The 23,677-nt window shown below is 25.9% G+C and overlaps 4 protein-coding genes across 4 annotated transcripts; all 4 read right to left on the bottom strand.

Annotated features, from left to right (window-relative positions):
• Window positions 1-1,579: 1,579 nt before the first annotated feature.
• OCT59_020163 (uncharacterized protein) lies at window positions 1,580-2,222 on the bottom strand (the record flags this gene model as incomplete). Its single annotated transcript, XM_025331336.2, has 3 exons — window positions 1,580-1,608; window positions 1,696-1,725; window positions 1,799-2,222. The coding sequence occupies 3 exons, from the start codon at window positions 2,220-2,222 to the stop codon at window positions 1,580-1,582; spliced, it is 483 nt and encodes a 160-aa protein (XP_025189243.2).
• Window positions 2,223-12,319: 10,097 nt separating this feature from the next.
• On the bottom strand, window positions 12,320-14,340 carry OCT59_020164 (uncharacterized protein; the record flags this gene model as incomplete). Its single annotated transcript, XM_066148999.1, has 5 exons — window positions 12,320-12,348; window positions 12,434-12,463; window positions 12,540-13,574; window positions 14,055-14,196; window positions 14,287-14,340. 5 exons carry the CDS (start codon window positions 14,338-14,340, stop codon window positions 12,320-12,322), a joined length of 1,290 nt encoding a protein of 429 aa, XP_065989954.1.
• Window positions 14,341-19,449: 5,109 nt separating this feature from the next.
• Window positions 19,450-20,256, bottom strand: OCT59_020165 (uncharacterized protein; the record flags this gene model as incomplete). Its single annotated transcript, XM_066149000.1, has 1 exon — window positions 19,450-20,256. One exon carries the CDS (start codon window positions 20,254-20,256, stop codon window positions 19,450-19,452), a length of 807 nt encoding a protein of 268 aa, XP_065989955.1.
• A 1,301-nt stretch (window positions 20,257-21,557) lies between these two features.
• On the bottom strand, window positions 21,558-22,274 carry OCT59_020166 (uncharacterized protein; the record flags this gene model as incomplete). The annotated part of the gene is made up of 2 exons (XM_066149001.1): window positions 21,558-22,006; window positions 22,172-22,274. The coding sequence occupies 2 exons, from the start codon at window positions 22,272-22,274 to the stop codon at window positions 21,558-21,560; spliced, it is 552 nt and encodes a 183-aa protein (XP_065989956.1).
• Window positions 22,275-23,677: the final 1,403 nt, after the last annotated feature.

Here is a 23,677-nt window from a genome sequence, read left to right on the forward strand (position 1 = left end):
TACGGGCAAAGGTGTAAACCTGAGTTAAACTCTGTTAGTATAACATATGGCCTTTGAAGAGAAAGGAATGATCATGAAGTCTAAGAAACTCTTAAGCTTTAGCTTTACAAAGAAGCATCTTAAAAGACAACTAAAATAATAAGTAAATAATCTTGAACGAAATTGAATGTGAAAATATTTACCACTTTTCGTATTACAGTTTTATTCAAATAGATAATGTACTACGGTCATTTGTTTATTAATTGGATCCGTTTTAACATTCTAAACTATGATGTGTGTAATATTACATCAAAAATTTTCTCATTTATTTATTTCATTTTTGAAGGATTATCAATATCAAATTTAATATAAAATGACTTTTCTTTTAAATTTAACTATTGAAGTAAAAACTCACTGTTTAAAACTGACATTAAAAATTTTAAATGTAATTAATAAAAAAGTATCAAAATAAATTCATCGATTATTTAAACCTCTTTAGGACAAATCAACCAAAACCATTTCTTATATGCACAATAATTAATATGATTTTTACACTATAATAAAATGAAATTTAAATAAGAATTTACGTAACGAATTGTATTACAGTTTTATTTAAATAGTAACGTTTATATAAAATTAACAATCAGCAAATATTCTTATCATGTTTGTAGTAGTTTCAGTCTGGCTGTTCGTGATGAACAACGTAATTACTTTACTTCCGTCAGTAAACTGGTTAATTAATAATCAATTAAGTTTGACGCCAGAGAATTTTAGACTGAATTTCGGTTAATTTGTTATTTTTGTCCTTTAAGATTGTGAATATATATTTTATTAAACTTATTGTATTAGATGAAACAAAAAAAAAAGAATTATATGATAAATGAGCCAATAATTCCTGGGTGAGTACTACTACAGAAACAATTGCAGTTGCTGTTCCACGAAAGAAATAACGCGATTTTTTTTTTACCTCACCTCTGAAATAATTTGGACGGGCCAATTAAATTCTTAGGTATCGTCTTAAAAGAAAAAAAATTATTTTAAATTTATTCAAGATAAAAAAAAACTAGTAATAATAAATGTAAAAATAAAATCGGTTTTAATAATAACCGATATAAAAATCATTTTCTTATTTGCAATGCTTAATAGATCTTCCATCTAACTCAAACAATTTTTTTTTTAATCATGATGTCAGAATGCTATTTGTCAAGCATTTTGCTTTCTAACGTTTGTAATCAAAGTTGAACGCCTCTTTTTAACACAAAACCCTCTCAATAAATAATGTATTCTTAATATATTTTTTAATATATACTGTATATATATATTTTTTGCATATTTGACAACCATAATAATTTCCATTAAGATATAATAATAAAGTAAATAAAAATATAAACTAAGTTAATAAAAATTTCCAAAGCACTAACTTTAAATTTATTAATAACATTCTGGATATTATCGAAAAAACCTACTAATAAGATACATAATTCAAATTGTCTACACAAATAATTTCATTGAAATATATTATTAAAACAATTAAATAAAATTAGACGAGAGAACTATCAATAAAATAATAAATCACTAATAAATTATTTTACCTTATTCACTAAATTTTACAATCAAAACATTCTGAAACTATAAATTAAATAAATTAAATAATAATATAATGTTAAAATAAAATATAAATTTATAATAACAAAAAATATTAATGATTATACTTACTTAGATTTGTTGATACTGATGGGACATCATCTATTATTAAAAAAAAATTGGATATTGTTAAAACTTGAATAAGATTTTTTCATAATTAAATTGAAGATTTTACCTGAATTAACTTGAAATGATGATAAATCTGATGAATTTACTGGTTCTGGAAGATTTTTGAAACTTAAAAGTCTACTGGTATAGATTGCTTGAGGATGAGTTTTAATACTTTCAGATTTATTTTCATTTGATCTGTTTTTCAATTTTTTTTCTCTAATTTTATTATTATATTCCCACATTTGAGAATAAATTTCACCATTGAATTTCATATATTCTTCATGCCATTTTGCTAAAATTTGATACAATTCTTTAGCAGATGGTCTATTTTCTGCTTTAGCATCCCAACATTTCATAATTAAATCTACAAAAAATTTTGGAATATCTTCAGAAATTTTTGGTCTAAGTCCTTTACATATTTTAATAGCTAAAATATGATCATGAGAAATATCATTAAAAGGAATTTCTTCAGAAAGGTACTCATTCATAATTATTCCAAATGAATAAATATCAGCAGCTTTTGTATATTGATATCCACGTAAAATTTCTGGTGCCATATAAGGTAATACTCCATAAACTCCTTCTTTTTTATCTTTATTATTTGCTGGTTGACACATTCCTAAATCACTTATATACATTGTCCCACCTTCCAATATATTACCCGAATGAAAGTCTTTATGGACTTTTCCAGCATTATGAATATTTAACAGTCCATTTGCAATTAATGATAATCTAAGAAGTTTCATATCATCGTATATATTTAAATAGAAATTTCTTAAATTTCCATTTTTACAATAATGTAAAACCATCATATAATCTTTTGTATTTGGATCTTGAGTTATTCCATAGCAGAACACAATATTCCGAATATAAATCTGAAGATAAGATTTGATCTAATAATTAAAATTTTTTTTAAAAAATAAATTTAATAAAAATTATAATGTCAATAATGCCAATTTAAATATAACATGATAAATTAATTTTTTTGTTTAGTTACCTCATTTAAAAAATCAGTATTAATTTCAGAAGAATTATCCAAACTTTTTAATGCAACTTTATGAATTGTGGCTCTTTTCCATTTTTGATTTTCAATATCCCAATACAAAATACATCCTTCAGGCCATTCAGCTGAATAAATTTTACCAAAGCCTCCTCTGGTAATATAATTTACATTTTGAAATTTTTCATAAGGTATCCATTCAAGACATTTTGTATATATTACAGCATTAAGTTGTGAATGTTGTATTAATTCATCAATATCTTTATTTCCACTAGTCCAATTTTTAAAATTTTCTTCAAATCTTTTTGCATTACAAGATTGACACCAATTTTCTCCTGTGCCAGGTTCATTACATTCTCCACATATACTATATACTTTTTTTCTTTTTTCTATATCGTCCATGTAAATTACACTATCATCAATATCTTCTGATTTAGTGGCAGAATTAATAGAAGAAACAGTTACATGAGTCTAAATAAACGATTAAAATATATTTTATTTATTATTTAAATCATATTATTTATACAGCAATAAATTATAAAGTGAAATCGCATTTACCTGATATTCATCAAAATCAACTTCTTTCCATAAATTTCTTGGTTTAGGCTTTTTTTTGAATATTTTTTTTAATGATTTCATACTTATCAATTGTGATAACTACAGTAATTTTAACTATATGTGTAGTACTTTATAATAAATGAAAATCATTAAAACAAATTTAATGAACGCAAAGTTATTTATAGAGTTCAATGTATACAAAAATATGCACAACATGTCACATCTGAGGCTACAATCCATACCAATCAGGTTCAACAATTTTTGTCAGCCGCTTTGAAACATTGTGAAACCATTTAGATAAATAAATAAGGAATCGTCAAAATTTTGTATCACATGATGGCCAAATTTTATATTGAATACGAGTAAGATTTTTTTTTACTAAATTATACATTTTACAAAATTAAAGAATATTATATCTTTAATTACATAAATTTAGAAGATAATAATAATAGTATTCAATATTAAAAAATTAATGTGTATCAATATTCATAATCATAAAAATAATTTTTTGTTGTCGATACACTTTCAGTTGTGACATGTACGATGACAAAATTAGTTTTCATTCACAAATCTGAACAAATTTTTTTTTAAATTTATATAATTGACCAATAAAAAATGTATTTTAAAATATCATGTGATAAACAGGATTTGCTTTTCTATTAGGGCGCAGTCAAAAAATCGCATGATTGTTTAATTCCTAATATAATAGAAAATGCAACTTTATTAAATATTCAAATTGATTTTCTCACGCTAAAAATTCCAGAATTTTTAAAATTTTTTGAATTTAGAAATTAAAACCCCGGGCGGTTGAGTCAAAAAAGGTATGAAAACCAATTTTATAACTTTTGTGTCGTTAAAATGGCTTTATAATTAAAAAAAAATTGTATTTAAACATTATAATTTTCTTATTAATTATTTTATATTTTTTTTTTCTAAAAATAAAGTTGTCAAATTATTGTGGATACAATCTTAATATCTATTTCGCGAAAAAAAAGTTCATGAAATTTTTGTTTTCGAAAAAAAAAGGTTTTGTTAAAAAAAAAATTAAAATTTTTATTTAATAAACTTTAATTTAGAAAATGATAAACGTAAAAATAAATATAAATTGAATCGATTTTAAGAAAATAATTAACTTTTGAATTTATTTTTTAATTTAACCACAAAAAATTTTGAATGGAGGAAACCATGTTGCAGATATTGATGTTATTGATCATAATTTAGAAAGTGACTCTACCAAAGGAAAATTATTGCCAAAAGTTTTCTAGATGTATGTGTATTTCATTAATACGGTACGAAAATATCATACTTATATCAACACTTTTTTATATTTACTATGTTTATTTAAACTTTGTACAATTACAAAGATTCAACAATAATATGTTAATGACAATATTTATTTTCTGCGGAGTGCATACTTATAATAAGCATTTTTCACCATTTATATTCTTTTAATAATATAGCTTGACAGTAAGTACCCCGATCGATCATCACGTATTTTATCTCCAACATATTTATTAAGGGATGAGTGATTATAACTTATAGACATTATCACCCTGTTTAATAAGAAAATTAGATATGAAAATAATACCAAATCTTGATAAAATAATTAAATCAATTTAAAATATACCAATAGTTTATATTTTAAGGATCCAATGGTAAAATTGGTATGGATAATCAAGATATTTATATAGGATTTCATAATAATGAAGTAGAGATGGCGTATTAGGATTTTGGGCTAAAAATAACTGATGGTATTTTACTTACTTATAACATGTTGTTCATCCACAACTTTTTATATATGAAAATTTTATTTTAATTAATATTTATTTGGAAATATTAATAAATAGACGTTAATTATCAAATAAATAAAGTATACTATCAATAATGTTTGTATAGTGATGTAGAAATAGTATGGAAAAGATGATCCGTTCGTTTCATAATTATAAAGAATCGAAAAGCTTAAAATGTAGCAAGTCTTACTATTTTATCAGCGTTATTGGTAAATGTATTGTATATTTATTCACATGATATGAAACAAGCTTAATCATTTTTTGTTAGCTAATAATTTGTTGAATTTTCAATGATATTTGAATTTTTTTTTCGGTTACAAAAATTCTTAACTGAATCGAACTTCGGTCAATTATATTCTATTAAACTTATTGTATTTAATTTACTGAAGTGATTACTGCGGATACGATTGCAGTTTCTGTTACATGAAAAAAAAATATACAATATTTTTTAACCCACCTCAAAAATAATTTTAGATGGGTAATTAAAGTCCTAAATAACTTCTTATAAAGAAATAAAATTTTTTAAAATTTTATTCAAACTAATAATAAATATAACAATAATCATTTTTAAATATAAAGATAATAACAAATTTAAAATTATTTCTTTGTATACAACCAATTTTAAGTTTTTCAATAGACAAGCTAACCTAAAGATTTTCTATCATAATATTTTTATCATGATATCAGAATGATATCTGCCAAGCATTTCGCTTTTTAACGTTTGTAACCAAAGTTGAGCATCTCTTTTTTAATGCAAAACTCTCCCATTAAATAATATATTTTTAATATAAACATATTTTTTGCTTATTGAATCTGTCATAAAAATTTACACCAAGATATAATATTATATTATTTTTTAAATTTATTAATATTCTAACTATTCTTGAAAAAACCTAGACTCAACAAAAAAATTAAATGAAATTAGACGAATTAGACGAGAAAACTATTAATAAAATAATGAATCACTCCAAATAAATCATTTTACCTGATTCGCTAAATTGAACGTCAAAGCATTCTGAAACTATAAATTAAATAACAAAATAATATTGAAATAAAATATAAATTCATAATTACAAAAATTATTAATGATTATACTTACTTAGATTTATTTATACTGATGGGCATCATCTATTATTAAAAAAAAAAATTTGAACTTTGAATAAGATTTTTTCATAACTAGTAATTAAAATTGAAAGATTTACGATAATTCTGAAGAATTTACTGGTTCTGAAAGATTTTTGTAATTTAAAAGTCTAACTGGTATAAATTGCTCGAGGATGAATGAATTTTAATACTTACAGACTTATTTTTCATTTTCTATCGCTAGTCGAAATAGGACCATTCGTCCATTCGACTTAAATTTGACTAGGTCAATTATAAAATGTTGATCTGAAGATATTCGCCAGATTACATTAGTACTCAACTATTATTTTTACAAATTTTAAGACAAATTATGGGCTATTGGTAGTCAATTTTTTACTGATGTGTTTCTGAATTTATAATTTTATTAGATATTTATATTATTACACAAATTATACAATCTATTTAATTGTCTAATGTAAAGATTAATCTAAAATTCACCTAAAAATTGTTCTAATTTATCAAAATTAATAACAAATCTACCTTTCAGAACCCAGAATCATTTTAAATTCATTTTTTTTATCTAATAAAAAAGTAAACATCACTATAAGTTCATCCTGACATACATAACTCATCATGGACTACTTTATCATCAATCTCTTCTGATTTTGATGGATGAATCAATAGAAGAAATTGTAACATGTTTCTAAATAAGTAATTTAATATATTTATTATTTAAGTCATATTATTTATAATAAATTATAAGGTGAAATTGCATTTACCTGATATTCATTCCAATTAACAACTTTCCATAAATTTGCTTTTTCTTTGGATGTTTTATTCAAAAATTTCCATATTAGTATTTCTTAACTTTCTTTTGAATATACAGCATTTATTACGAAACAAATGTGTTAACTACAGTAATTTTAGTTATATGTGTTATTAAAACAAATATGTTGTAAAGTTATTTTTCAGATACTGCGACATGTATCGAAGCTACCAATCAGAATCAATTTTGTCAGATGCTTGTCATCATCTAATCAAAATGTGAAACCAAAAATAAGGAATCGTAAATTTTGTATTACAAATTTTCATATTTATTAAATTACACATTTTGAAAATTGAAGAATATATGGCAACTGGTATTAAATTTTTAATTACATAAATTTTTATTAGTAGGTAATAGTACAATATTCCATAATAAAAAATTATTAAGTGTACAAATATTTATAATTATTAAATTAATTTGTAACGGTTTTAATTTTATACATTAATTTAAAAAAAACAATAAAATAATTAATAATAAATATAAAATCGTCAGAATATCGCGGATACAATTGTTATAGCTATTTCACAAAAAAAGTTCCCGATTTTTTTTTTAAAAAAAAAAGTCTAAAAAATTTGCGGAGTAGATGAGTAGTAGATGTTTTGTAAAAAAAAAGAGACTTTTCATTTAATACTTTAATTTAGAAATTATTGAGTCGATTTAAGAAAATAATAATTAGATTATAAAGTTTTAAAAAAATTAGCACAGTTAACAAATCTTTTCGCAAATTAAATATTCGTGCGTTAGAAAAGTATATTGGTGTTATTTTAACACTTCATAGTTTATATTGCTTTAGCATATTATTGTTGAATCTTTGTAATCTATGTTCGTGTAAAGTTTAAATAAAATAGTAAAATATAATGTATATTTATATTAATGACAAAATTTATTCTTCTGCGTAACATACTTTGTACTATACCCATTTTTTACCATTTATGTAATGAAAACTCTATGGGAAATGAATATTATAATGTCAATCTTGTCTGACATTTCTCTTTTGGATATCTCAGATTCTTTATTCAATAATTTCTATATTAACAAAAATTCGTGTGTAACGGAGAGTTTTAGATTATCCTGTATAAATAATTTTGAATTGCGCAACGTGTGATTCGCCTGCGCCTGATCTATATAATTATTATGGTTTAAATAATTTGATTGCTTCCGGGTCATGTGTACGTTCCAATGGCCAATTACCATTGCTAATCAGTTCCGGATAATGATATTTTTTTTTATTTGCTAATTAACAAAAAAAAGCTTTTAATTTATTTTTTAGTAACACGCACTTCTTTATTAAAATATATATACAATAAAATATAACCTATCTATTAATAATTCCATAATCAGTCAACATTTTTAGGATGATGCGATCGGCCGACAGCAAATAGTTATCCGAACGTTGATTTTAAAATATTTTTTTCGGTCTCTTTTTTACCGGATCACTTTTTTTTTAATAGTATTTTTTTTTTTTGGTCATTTTTAGACTGGATCTTTTTTGATAATAATATTTTTTTCGATCTCTTTTTTTTTCTAAGCCAGATTTTTTTTCAAATAACAATATTTTTTTCGGCCTTTTTTTCTTAGACCGGATCTTTTTTTTTTAATATTACAGTTTTTTAAAACCGAGATTTTTAATAATTTTTCTTTCCAATTTTTTTTAAAAAACTGAATTTTTAAATACTTTTCATCCTGGTTTTTTTCTCTGTCTTTTAGGCTCAGATCTGATCAGTGATCGGATTGATCAGATTGATGCTGCGGTCCTACGGTAAAGCGTGATTTTTTATTTTAATAATTTTTTCTTATTATTTACAATATAATCAAAATAAAATATTTTTTTTTATTGAATAAATATGCTTTATATGATTTTAATTAGGATAAGTATATTTTTTTTTTACCTAAAAATAAAAAAAAACGTGTTAATATTATATAAGATTTAATTTATCTAAATATAAAACAAAAATTTTATTGTTATATATTGATTTTAACTCATTTAATCCTGTTGCAGCGCAACAGGCTACAGCTAGTATATATCTAAAATAATTAATTTCATCCGTTCATTTTCGTAATTACAAAGAATTGTAAAGTTTTTAAGTGCAACAAAACATACTACTGTACTATTTACCTAAAAAATGTACTGATTGATCCGATCTAAACTTGTTTAGGATTAGAGTAGTGTGTATTTTAATTGACTCAAAATACATTGATCAATGATTTGATCGAGTAAAACTCACAAAATTCGATTACGTTTAATTGATTGTATATAATTGATCATGTGATTAATCTACTGCAAAAGGTTGTTTGATCAATCATTGATCAAGGCATATTTTTATCAAAATTTTAAAAATTATTGGAATTTTATGTTTTTAAACAAAAGAAGCTCATTAACTGTTTCATTTTTTTTTCTGCATTTATATTTTTTAATAATTAAAAATATTTTATAAAAAATAAATATTAATTTATTTATTAAAAGTAATTTAAGTAACGAAACCAGATGGATATGGATGCATATAGTAGTACATTGGATTTTCTTTAAATAATCGTTTAAAAAAAAAAAATTCAAGTTATTTTCTCAAGTGACACATAATTGCAGCACGTCTTAAAGTGGAAACTATTCATTGCATATCAGAAGTACCAATAATTTCTTTACATTTTAATTCTTTGATTTATAATTATTTATTATATGGAATAATATTGAAGCATAAAGGATCATTGTTCCACGAATTGATCTTGCTTTGTCTAAAATATAAATAAATCATTCATATCTAACATAATACCCTGTTATTCATGTGAATGGAAATAACGTTAATATTGGTAATGTTAACAAAAAAAACCCCATTATATCTACTATATCAAGGTAAGTATTGCTGTAAATAATATATAATATGAAACGAGCTTAATCATTTTTTTAGTTAAGGTCTCGACAGTTAGCATTGAATGTTCAGAAATTTTTTTTTTCACAATTGTGTGAAGAAAATATTCTATCAAAATAGATGTTAAAATTCTAAAGTGCATTTCATTTTATATGTATAACATCGTTAATTACCATAATGAAAGAATTCCTTACTAGTTATATAATAAGTAAATTAATCTTCTCATTTGGAAAGTGGATTTTTAATGAGATTCTTTAATATAACAGTAACTTGAATAAATTATAGCCGTTTGAAATTGTGTAGTTAGGCGTCGATCATAATATCATGGGAAATTCACAAGATTTCCCAGATTTCCCTCTTTTTTCAAACTTATCATTGAATAAACTTCGTAATATTAAAGATTTCCCAGATTCCCTGATAAATATTATTGCTATATCACTACCAAAAACCATAAATAAAGTTAAAAATAAATTCTACAGCTAAATTTTGATCATTTTAAATGAAATTTAACGGCTTTTATAAACAAAATATTTAGTATGCCTCCAGTTTATAGTGAGGATTTAAAAACAACGTATAATATATCTTCGACATGATTTGGTGGCTTAGTTATTATACATTTACATTTTTTTTGTTGTAAGTCAATTCCACAGTATAAACACATTCGGCACCCAAAGCAGGTTCCTTGTTTACTTAAGTTTAGTATATTGTGTATCAGCCATTATTTTTTTTATAATTTGGATATAATTTAAGAAATTTGAGTTTGATTTTATTTGGCTTATAAAGTTTAATTTTGAGCTAAATTTAGTTAATGATCTTGATTTTTTGATTTCCCGATTTCCTTTATACATAAATGTGATAAAAACCACTGACTACACCTTTTTGCAAACGGCTATAAAGGGATATGATGCATTTATTATGTCCTGTAATTATATTTAATGTTGTCATAATAAAAATTAAAAATTTGTTTACTTTTATAGATACTGCATAACATCTATGTAATTTAATAGGACAAGCGTAATTCCAATTTCATTTCAGATTCTTTTATAAAGTACCTTACATTCAGTTCTTTGGTATAATAGATTCATTTCTTTTAATAATAAAAATGCGATATTAAACCCCATTTTAAAATTATAATATCATGAAATAGCTTACCATGTTTCCATATATTGATTTCGATAAATGTAATAACAAACTTTAACATCATATAAAATGATTAAATGGTTATTACAATATATATTTCATAATTATTAAGCAATTTTTAAAATACTGTATTGCACTTTATTTCAACTGAAGTTGTAAGATTGAATTTATATTTAAAAATATTTTTTTATTTTGTACTCATTATGTGTCTATAATAAACAGCTTTTTTTTCCATTTCAATCAATTGAAAATAAATTTTTTTTATAAAATTAAATAGTAACGTTTATATTAAATTAACTATCAGCAAACATTCTTGTATTGCTTGTAGTTAGTTTTAGTCTGGCAGTTCGTGAATAACGTAATCACTTCACTTCCATCAATAAACTACTGGTTAATAATCAATTAAATTTAGTGCCAGAGAATTTTAGAAGATAAAGTTTCTTAAATTCTTAACTGAACCAAATTCGGTCAATTTATTATTTTGTCCTTTAAGATTGTGAATATAGAGTATAATGAGTATATTCTACTAAACTTATTGTATTAGAATGAATAATAAAACAAAAAAAAAAATTATATGATAAATGAGCCAATAATTTCTGGCAGAAACAATTGCAGTTGCTGAATCAGGAATTTTTTCCGTTTAAAATCCACATGGAAATCCACATCAAATACTGTGGAAATATGTGGAAATCTAAATAGTTCCAGTATTTTCCGAATACCCTGTGACGAAACACGTGGTATTTTCGGCATAAGTCCACGAAATTCGGTATGGATCCATGTAGGATATTGGAAATGTGTGAAATTCCACGTATTTCTGAGCAAACCCACGTGGAATTACATGGACCGACCCACCTAAAAACTTCCTGATGTGTTTCACAAGAGACAATAACCCGATTTTTTTTTTGACCTCACTTCTGAAATAATTTAGACAGGTCAATTAAATTCTTACTAGGTAACTTCTTAAAAGAAAAAAATTATTTTAAATTTATTCAGATAAAAAAAAAATAACCCTCTCAATAAATAATATGATATTTTTAATGTATTTTTTAATATATATATATATTTTTGCATATTTGACCAACCATAATAATTTCTACTAAGATATACTAATAATAAAGTAAATAAAATATAAACTAAGTTAATAAAAATTTTTAAAGTATTAAACTCTAAATTTATTTCTGACTATTACTGGAAAAACCTACTATAATTTAAGACTCATTGTTTAAATTATCTATTTAATTGTGATCTATTATTAAAACAATTAAAAAAAATTATTATCAGTAAAATAATAAATAACTTTAAATAAATTATTTTACCTGATTCACTAAATTCTATAATCAAAACATTCTGAAACTATAAATTAAATAACAAAATATTGTTAAAATAAAATATAAATTTATAATTACAAAATACAAGTATTACTAATGATTATACTTACTTAGATTTGTTGATACTGATGGGACATCATCTATTATTAAAAAAAAGTTGATATTGTTAAAACTTGAATAAGATTTTTTCATAACTAATTAAAATGGAAAATTTACCTGAATTAACTTGAAATGATGGTACATCTGAAGAATTTACTGGTTTTGGAAGATTTTTGAAATTTAAAAGTCTACTAGTATAAATTGCTTGTGGATGTGTTTTGAAGTGTTTGGATTTATCTTCATTTGATCTATTTTTGAATTTTTCTTTTCTAATTTTATTACATTCTTTTATTTGAAAATATATTTCACTATTTTGACTATTGTCAGCATTTTCACTATCTTTAACATCTTCACTATCTTTAACATCTTCATTATCTTTAATATCTTCATTATCTTTAACATTTTCACTATATTTAACATCTTCACTATATTTAACATCTTCACCATCTTCACTATCTTCACTTTCTTCACCATCTTCACCATCTTCACTATCTTCATCATCTCCATCATCTTCACTACTATATTCACTATATTCACTATATTCACTATCTTCACTATCTTCAATATCTTTAATCTCATCATTCCATTTCTTTAATAGTTGATACAATTCTTTAGTGGTTGGTCTATTTTTTATTTCAGCATCCCAACATTTTATTATTAAATCTGCAAGTAACTTTGGTATGTCTTTAGAAATTGTTGGTCTAAGTCCTTTACAAATTTTAATAGCTAAAAAATCATCATGAGGAATATCATTAAAAGGAATTTCTTCAGAAAGAAATTCGTTCATTATTATTCCAAATGAGTAAATATCTGCTGCTTTTGTATATTGGTATCCACGTAAAACTTCTGGTGCCATATATGGTAATACTCCATAAATTCCTTCTTCTTTAACCTTTTGCTTATTTGCTGGTTGACACATTCCTAAATCACTTATAAATGAAAGAAAACCTTTATCACGCAATATATTACCTGAACGAAAATCTTTGTGAACTTTTTCAGCATTATGAATACCTAAAAGTCCTCTTGCAATTTGTTGTAATTGATAAATTTTTGATCCATAATTAATATATTCTTCAGAGTTATTCAAATAATTTCTCAAATTTCCATTTTCACAATAACTTAAAACCATCATATACTCTTTATTATTTGGATCTTGAGTAATTCCATAACATTGAACAATATTATCAAGATAAATCTGAAGATGAGATTTAATCTAATTATCATCAAAAAGGAAAATTTTTATTAATAAATAAATGCAAATAACAATCTTTATATATAAGACAAAGTAAGTTTAAATTACCTCATTTAAAAAATCTGAACATATATCAGAAGAATTATTCAAACTTTTTAATGCATATTTATTATAATTGTATCTATACCATTTTTGATTTTCAATATCCCAATATTCAATATTTCTTTCAGGCCATTCAGCTGAATAAATCTTTCCAAAACCACCTTCTGCAATATAAGTGATATTTTGAAATTTTTCAAAAGGTATCCATTCAAGACATTTATAATAATGTACAGCATTAAGTTGTGATTGTTGTATAAATTCATCAATATCTTTATTTCCACTAGTCCAATTATTAAAGTTATCTTTAAATCTTTTAGCATTACAAGGTTGACACCAACGTTCTCCTGTACCAGGTTCTTTACATTCTCCACATATTCCATATGCTTGTTTTCTTTTTTCTAAATCTTCTATATGAACTACTCTTTCATCTACATTTTCTGATTTAATAGTAAAACCAATAGTAGAAATTGTAACATGGCACTTTTAATAGACAAAAAATTATTAATATTTTTAACTACAAAAATTCAATAAAATAATTATAATTATTAAAAAACATTAAATTGCTATTACCTGATATTTATCAACATCAGTATCCTCCCATAAATTTTTTGGCTTTTCATCCATATTAATTAATTTGAGTTGTGGATTATAATTTAATATTAGTTATATAAACAAACTACTACGTTACTCAAAATAAATTCCAGAATTATTATAAGCAAAAGAAAAAAATTATTAATTGAACGAAGTTCAATAAATTGCGTACTTTTGTATTACTCATTTTGTATTACTGTTTGTACTACTATTGTATACAAAAATTACTACTTTTGTGACAAAGAAAATTCGTAAGCAGCTGCTGATCATCATAAAAAGAAAGAGAACTAATCTAACCTGAAATGGTTAAAATGATGGAATGATGGTGAGTACATAAGAGATCTACATCTTGTAAATACTTAAATACTTAATATGCGAAGTATGTGAAGTAAAATTATTTTTTAAACTTAATTTTTTTTTTGGTAATGTACATCTTTTTTCTGTATTTCAAAAAAATAAAAATAGTACCAATCTTACTAATCTTTGATGAGACGTAAAAATTTAAGTATAAAAATTGCTTTACTGAAACCCATGAAATCGTGGCTATGTAGTAGCCATGCTGCCGCCACTTAACGTAGTAGGCGTATGGCTACTCTATGTTAATTCTAACACAGTTGTATGTATTTAATATAGAAAATATATAGTAAATTATAGTCGTAGTATAGAAATAGTATTGCTAATACAAAGAAACTATATAAATGTTAGCAAGAATCTGTATAAATGATTTAAAGTAATCGTATGTATGATTTGCATTAAACGTGTAGTAAATTTATAGAAAATTTGTATTAACTTTATAATAAATATGTAGCAAATTGCAGTAAACATATAGTAAATTCATAGTAGATACAAAATAAATTCATAGTAAATACAAAATAAATATACAGTAAATTCATAGTAAATACATAATAAATATATAGTAAATTCATAGTAAATGTGCATCCTCTGTATACATAAGTCCCAAAAAATCGTCAAATATGGCACAGCAAAAATGACCTTAATCGCGCTAAGTTCTATAAATGAGACCTGGGAAATAAAGGATGATATCCTAGCTGGCTGACGGAGATGACCTACCCTTTCATCAAACGGTACTGATCGTAGGAAGATTTGATGCACTAGTTGAAGTTAATAGTGAGTGGATTAGTAATGAATGGCAAATATGAGGTGTTTAGGAGATAGATGTTAGCGGTGATATATGTACTCTCTATATAGTTGTCTTAATGTTAGAAAAATTTATCATGGGTGAAAAATAACGCCATACCAAATAATAAATTGAACCGTGCCGGAACTGTGTGATTGAGGAATCCGGATTGCCAATCAGTTTGCACGTGATGCATTTTCTACGACATTGTGTACGAAGAAATAGTAGAGAAGTTAGGAGTAGTACATAAAGTTTCATCCCGCAAACAACGTATATACCAAACGATTCATGCAACGATCACATTTTCAGAAGATTACGATAAAAGTTTGCGAATGGATCTTTCTTATGTGACAGAAATTGTGGAGCTTTATAGATCTCCTTGAACGTACGAAATGTTCTCAAGCCTCTTAACATAATTCTCTAATACTTGCAGAAATACGATATCATCTTCCATTCTTTTCCGAATTTGATTATCTTTGTGAAATCGATGTGTATTTTCTTTCTATCCCTGCATCCATTCCATTTCACAATGCCACCTTATTCTTTTTCTGGAGTTAATGTTCATATTAGTTGCTACCGGTCACGTTCTGTCCTATCTTTCACCGTAGACTTCCATCATACAATCTAACCAGGACCCCGAACAATATATATATAGGTCAGATAAAAAATTCAAAATTTACTAAGGTCAATAAGCAAATATTTTTCATGTCTGCTAAGCAAACTTTTATCTAACCCATAAATTTTTTACACTGCTAAGCAACTTATTTTATGACATATATATATTTATATATAATTTTTTTTATAAAATATGTATATAAAAAAAACTAAAAAAACAAAAATTTTTGAAATAATGTATGGATAAAGCTATTGTTATTTTTTTGTAATATTACAACTTATAAATGTTTCTTATTAATATTTCGTATATCTGTTCTGTGCCTTCAGAGCGTAATTTAGGCACTTTAGTCAAAGGAAACATCCAAAACCTTCTTAAGTAAAGTTGTTCAGCAGGTTCGAATCTACTTATATTTAAATTTTTATCATGATTGAATAGATATTTATGGATTTATTCATGTTTTTTGTAACGCTACCAATACGCGGAATTTTTATTTTTAAAATTTACTGTAAAATTTGTCAAAAAAAATATTTTTAAAAAATTTTCTAAGTAAAAATGAAATAACTTTTATTGATTATTACAAAAATTATAGTGTAAAATTATAAAAAAACAGAAAAACACTTATTTTTTCCTTCCCACCCACCTGTTGCTCTCATTTAAATATATATTTTTTAACTGTTACACAGACGCGTATATGATTTTTGATTTTAATATTTTAATGTTACGCGGATGCATATTTGTTTTATCAAAAACACGTTACATGATCACGTCTAAAAATGTTCCCTGTATTATGTATACAATTAACTTATTCTTTGTATTAAAAATAGTAAATTTTTTTTATACAAATATGTTTATAACTTTGTTTACATATTTTATTAGATTTTTTTAATGTGAAAATGTAAATATATATTATATTATATATATATATTAAAAAATTCTATCCTGCTACGCAAATATATATCTGACTATTAATAATTTAATACTCTGCTACGCATAATTATATCTGACTATTTAAAAATTATGTTATCAAATAAGCAATAATAAATCTCATATAGGAAAAATTTTTATATGTTGGTTAAGCAAACTCAAAACCTACCTTTATATATATTGTTCGGGGTCTTATCTAACCCTATATACACAAGATAAAGAGAGAAAAACAAAAGAGGAGGATAAAAACTATGGATCCAAGGGCAACGTCAAGTTCAGCAGAAGTTAGCTCTAGGACTATTTTTCCGCCAATTACGCCAATCACATCACCAATGAAGATGGACCCAGCCATGCAAAATTCTCCGATGCTGGAAGAAGTAGTGGAGATTATTAACGAGGTTTGCTGACACAGAATCTACAGAGTACCACTAGATATGGTGATTTATTCTGCAATATCGTACAAAATGGTGAAATTTGGTGAAGGTGAACGTTTTTACTGAGGTGTCAATGTAATAGAGATAGAATAATGGAATTGTTGATGGAAAAACATACAATAGCGTATGAAAAAAGTATTTTAAACTTAAGAAAATATTATTCTGTTTTCAAGGGATAACATTCGAATTATGTCATTGAATTCAACAAACTCAACAATGACTCCGAAGCATGGTTGAAGCGCGATGAAGACGGAAAGAGAAAAGGATGAATTGAAGTCCAGAAAAAACTAATAATAGATGTAAGTTTCATAAGTTTGCGAAAGGAGATAAGTATTTGTAGGATTCAGGTAGTTTAATTTATGTACCGAAGTTCAGTTTTGAGAAAAAAGATTCTGGTCTCAAATGTAAATTTACAGTTTGTTTCCTTATATTCCTATTTTTTATATGTTTTTTTTTGTCTCATTTTATATTTCCAAATCTTGTAAGTGGCCTAGCGGGCTCTGGTCGTTAAAAAAAAAAAAATTTACAAAATGAGAAGTGAAACATTAATAACAATCACTGAAAGTAAAATAAATCGAAATAAATCTAAATTAATAAAGAGAAATCATTGGATTATTATTACAGTAATTAATCAGATAAAATTTTTGTTAATTGGTTTCTTTGTTTGTTTTGAATACTTTGACTTTTCGAACGAATCTGAATTTTGTGAAGATTCCAACTGACGATCAAGGGAGATTCATAAAACGGAAATAAATAAAATAAGAAAGAATAAGAGGACGTATTTCTTTTACCTTTAAAAGGATGTTACCTGAAGTAAGAAAAGATAAGAAAAGTAAATTAGGGTATTAAAGAAATGATAGAAATGAAATGAACAAAAAAAAATATATTATATTACATGAGTATATTTAAATAGCTTTAAAAAAAAAATCATTTCTTAAATAATGCTTATTTTCCAAATTATGATTATCCTTGCATCTCGAATTACAATCATGTACAAAATGCACCTTTTGAACATTTTCTACGACCGTTAACGGAAAAATATTGTGATAAAAATCGTCATGCCGAAGAATATAGATCGGACAACCCAATTTGTCATAAATTTTGTGAGTATCTTCGAACCAATCGACATAAATGAACGGATACAAATATCCGTCATTGCTCTTGTGTTTGAAGATAACTCTTATGACTGCGAAACTTTCACCATAATCGGCCACTTGGATCGTTACTATATCGCTTGTGTTCAAATGGCACCGATTCTCGGTATTATATATATCTTGAATATAAGAGGCGCCTTCATAAAAATTACATTTCTTGTTGATTAGTGATGCGCGGTATCCGAAACTTTCGTATGCAAGAGCTAGGTCAGTTCTAAATGATACTGTATCAATTCTAATATTTGTGTTGCGAACTGACACTGGCTTTCTTAGAATTATATTACGAAACTGACTAGACTGTGAACAAACTATTAAAAATGTTAGCAAGTAATCATTTTAACTATTTATAATAAATATGTTATTACCTTCTAATTTCTCGTTATCTGCCTCTGAACTTTCTATAATAAACCAATCTTTGAATAAGTGACTAAAGTCTTGAGATATATTTATGAATTCAACGCTATGTCATAAGTTTCGAGGGTCGATTCCACCATCTGCAAGATGCCGAATGGCTTGCAAAGTCATATAATGTTTTACTAAGTCAAATTCAATGTTCTTGCAATTGGTATGCGGGACTTTATTTTTAAGATATGATGGACTATCTCCTTCGTTCCAACCGTGGTATTTACAAAAGTCCCAAAAGTTCTTGCATGCTGCAATAAATGACAACTGGCGTGAAGGTTAGGGAGGCCCACAAAGTCATCAAATAACTGCATTTGGTATAATTTAGTTAGTAGAATGAAATCAAACGCAAAAAAAGTTATTTTTTAGTTCGAAACCCTGATACAACTCTTGAGATTTACAACACAATCACTTCTGTGGTCTCACTTTGGGCTGATAATTTCATTTGAAATTTGACGATATCAATATAATTAATTAATATAAACTGTACTTTACCTCAACCAAAGCTTCTCGTTCTTTTTTCAAATACCTTTCAAGTTCTATATAGTCATCAATTGTTAATGAAAATTTAAATGCTAACTGAGAGCACTTTGCTACAATTGCCCAGCATTTAATGATTGTATTAATCACTTGATTGCAATTCAGTTTTGTTCGTCTCTGTAATTTGTCCATTTCTTGTTGCTTCAAACTATTAGTAGTCAATGATCTATTTAATATAAATGGCATTACCATTCCCAATCGAACACGGTCCGACATCATAAAGCTTTCAAGATGACTAATAGGGTTCGGAAGCTTTGACCATTGTTTGGGGTATTCAAATGATTTCCATTCTTCAATAAAAATTTGTTCACCTTCTAGAGATAGCATAGCGGTCGTTAATTTAAGTAGTTTTAACGTCTTGCCAGCTATTATATGGTAAATATCCTGCGGTGACTGAAGGTGACGTTCCCGTTGAAGCTGATCAAGAATTGGCAAACTGGTTCGCAAACCATATTCCTTTGCAATATTATTTTGGTTTTCTAGAGTTGTGGCTGTGAAAATATTTTTGAATTGGATGTTAGTGATGTGATGATAACGGGAAATACTAGCGATATCCAATGTAGTGTCTGTTGCATTTTCTTTTGCAAGGCATGTTCTACATCCCCTTATCACACCATATCGTTTTACACTGGTTAGGTCATTGCCTTGAGGAAGATCTGCATTTACGCATCCAAGACCGGCTACGATCCAACAATCCCTTCCTTGGACATTCATCAAAATTCCTTCTTCCAATTGTTTCATATCTTTAATAAAAGGACGAATGAAATCTTCAAAGCAACCGCCAAAAGGAACAAAGCCCAAGATGAAATGATTACGAAGATGTTTTCTCATTTCAAATGGCATATTCCCCAGCTGAATATAAACTCCTCCTAACGAATGATAAGTGTTCCTGTACATTCCAAAATCGTCATAATAGATATCAATAAATATCTTTAAAATTCGGAGATTGTTATACGGTGATGGTGGTGAATTTAGAGCAGAATACTCGCATGGATGCATATAATCTAATGCTACATCCTGTAATTTCCAATGGCCGTTATTTTTGTATAATATTTCTTTAATAAAAAGGCCGTTAGTGATAATAGTTGAACCACGAACAATTGTAATATCAACTTTTTCAATGATCTCGTAGGTATTTGCGATAATACTACCCTCTTCCAAATGCTGATCTATTAGCCACAATTGTGATTCACTTGTAATAGATCGAACATTACTATGAAAATTATTTGGTAATTCATAATAAGTACAAATCCGTTGTATTTTTATCTGAAGTTCGTCATTAATGGATACTATCGATCGTATTCGTCCAAATCTTCGTTTGCCATTTTCTTTATATATAATAAATTCGTTTGGACAATAAATTTCTAAGTACAAAGAAATATAAGATGAATTACAATGTTAACAACATTAATAATAATAGCAATAAATCAAGTAAATCAAAAGTACCTCTATTGATAGTTATTTTTTCTTGGCCAAACAATGGCGATTCAGCCCAGAGGTCTCCATGCCAATATTCCTTTTTTTCTTCAGCTTCTACACCCGGTCCGAAGTATAACTTGTCGTATAGTGACGGATTATTTAATATATTCTGAATGATATCACGGATCGATAAATAGTAACAAAGTTTTGTTCCTTTAGAAGTAGATGGCGTTTTCTTTGGATTTATTTTAATGGAGCGTGTTCTTATTGGCATCAATGGTAACCGATTTTTCCATTGCCGAAACCTTCTTATATTCTTTACAACGTCTTTTACTTCAAACTTTTGATGTTGTAATATTTCTACCAAATCATTATATGCGTTTGTTGCTATAAATTGATGTAAATTTATTTTAGAGTAGATCGTTAAATAACGTTCGTTATAGCAAATTTAAATAAACTTACAGATATTGTGTTTTTGTACCCAACAAAACAACAATGCAGAAGTCAAATTTTCAAAGTAGGGTGCAAAACTTCCATTTATTTTCGACATTTGGTCACTGTCTATTGATGAATCAACTATTTTTTCTTCATACTTTTTTACAAATAGAAAAGGGTCAATATTATTATAAATTACTAACAGCATCAGTTACAATAACTAGAGATGGAAAGTTTAATAATAGTTCATTTCGTAAGAACGGAATTGAACTTATTGAGCCGCCCACAACTTCAAATCCTAGTAAAAGATTACTACTTACATTATCGTTATTATCAATAATATTATCGCTATCATCGTAATAAACATTTTCGTTATTGTTATCATCTTCTTCACCATAGTTATCATCCTCTTTTTCAATATAGTTATCATTAGTTTCCTCACCATAGTCATCAGCTTCCTCACTATAGTCATCAGCTTCCTCACTATAGTTATCATTGTCTTCTTCGCCAATGTAGTTATCAGCTTCGCTGTAGTGTTTGCTGTAGTGATCATTGTCTTCTTCGATGCTAACATCATCATCATTGTGGTAATTATCACTTTCAACCTCCATTTTATCTTGCAATTCAGCTTCACTACCTTCCTTATTATTTGCATTAAAAACCAGTATAAAAAACATTAGAAGTATAATAAGCATAATAGAATAATATTATCAGAATCATAATGTTGGTCAGAATTTGTTAGCTGTAAAATATAATTTTAGCCATAATTTGCAGATAATATTGACTAAACTTGGACACTTACACGAACCAAGATGTCTATGTCTTTGAAGAATATTACGTCCAGAAAAGTTTATACTTTCGCGCAAAGAGAATGGCTTAGTTATTGAAAGATGACTTTTACGCATTTTCAATTATACAAAGTTTAAAAAAGAAGTAATTATATGAGGTTTCGCTATATACAACGTTAAATAGTTTATAGTTAACTATCGTTATAATATATATATGTATGTTCGAAGAAAACTTTCGTTATTTTTGATTCAATAAAGATAGTCTTGATAATTTTTACATTTGATAGTGAATTTAAATAAAAATAAAATAAAATAAAAAGAATGTTTTTTTTCGATTTCATAAAAAGATATGAAACTTTTCTAATTTTGATTAATAATATTTTAATTCATACATATATAATTGCGTAAGGGAGAAGGCCTTATTTAATCAATCAGTAAAACAGTGCTATTACAATAAAAGCATAAAAGTGGGCGTAGCGTAAGGGCGAATTCTTTATTTTAATCAATCAGTGTTACAATAGAAGCGCAAGGCGAAAAGGCGAAGTAATTAATCAGTGTCACAATAGGAGTGAATGGCAAAAGGCGAAGTAATTAATCAGTGTTACAATAGGAGTGCAATGGCGAAAAGGAGAAGTAATTAATCAGCATTACGCAAGGGTAAAAAGGTGAAGTAATTAATCAGTATTAGTACAATAGAAGCGTAGGGCGAAGAATCAATCAATGTGAAAAGGACGAAGGCTTTTTATTAATCATTTTTATTTTGCTCATATCATGAAAAAATTGGAAAATTCTTTCTTGTACATATTATCAAAGTTTATTGTTAGATTTATATGTATAAAAGTTTAATTGTTGACATATGCACGTCAAAGCTTATTTATTGATATATAGAGTTTAGACTTTAGACTTTTCTTTATATAAGCTTAAATATACTAAAGTTTAAATTATTCGTTTAAATAAACTTTTTGACCTTTCCTTATAGCTTAAATAGGCTTTTTATATTTTTTCCCATATAACTAATAAACTTTATTTTTATCTATCAATAAAAAAAAAAATATTTCAAATTTCGTGACTACAATACTTTTTATTTTAAGAATTTCTTTCGAATATTTATTTAAATTTATAATTTAAAAATGACAAGATTGCGAAAATTTCAAAAAAATACTGTGCAAAATGAAACGGAAGCTACGAGTAAGCATTTTTTTAGATATATTATAATATTATTGCAATTTTTTATTTATTTTAATATAATCAGGGGGTAGAAAAGATGGCGGTGGACAAGGTCGTGGACGTGGGCGTGGTCGTGGTCATGGTCATGGAAGTAAAAATCAGTCTATTGAATCTTCCAATGCAGGTAACGATTTTATACGTATTTTTTCTTATTTTGGTGATTTCTCTCATTTTCTAATTTGCTCTATTTTAACCAGGTGATTGCGTTCGAAGTAACAAAAAATGAGCAATTGAACGTGATATTCAAATCCAAGAATATGAAACCGAAGCTGGCAATGAATTTTTGAAATTAA

The sequence above is a fragment of the Rhizophagus irregularis genome, chromosome 3 (genome assembly GCF_026210795.1).
Source record: "Rhizophagus irregularis chromosome 3, complete sequence".
NCBI classification, from domain to species: domain Eukaryota; kingdom Fungi; phylum Glomeromycota; class Glomeromycetes; order Glomerales; family Glomeraceae; genus Rhizophagus; species Rhizophagus irregularis.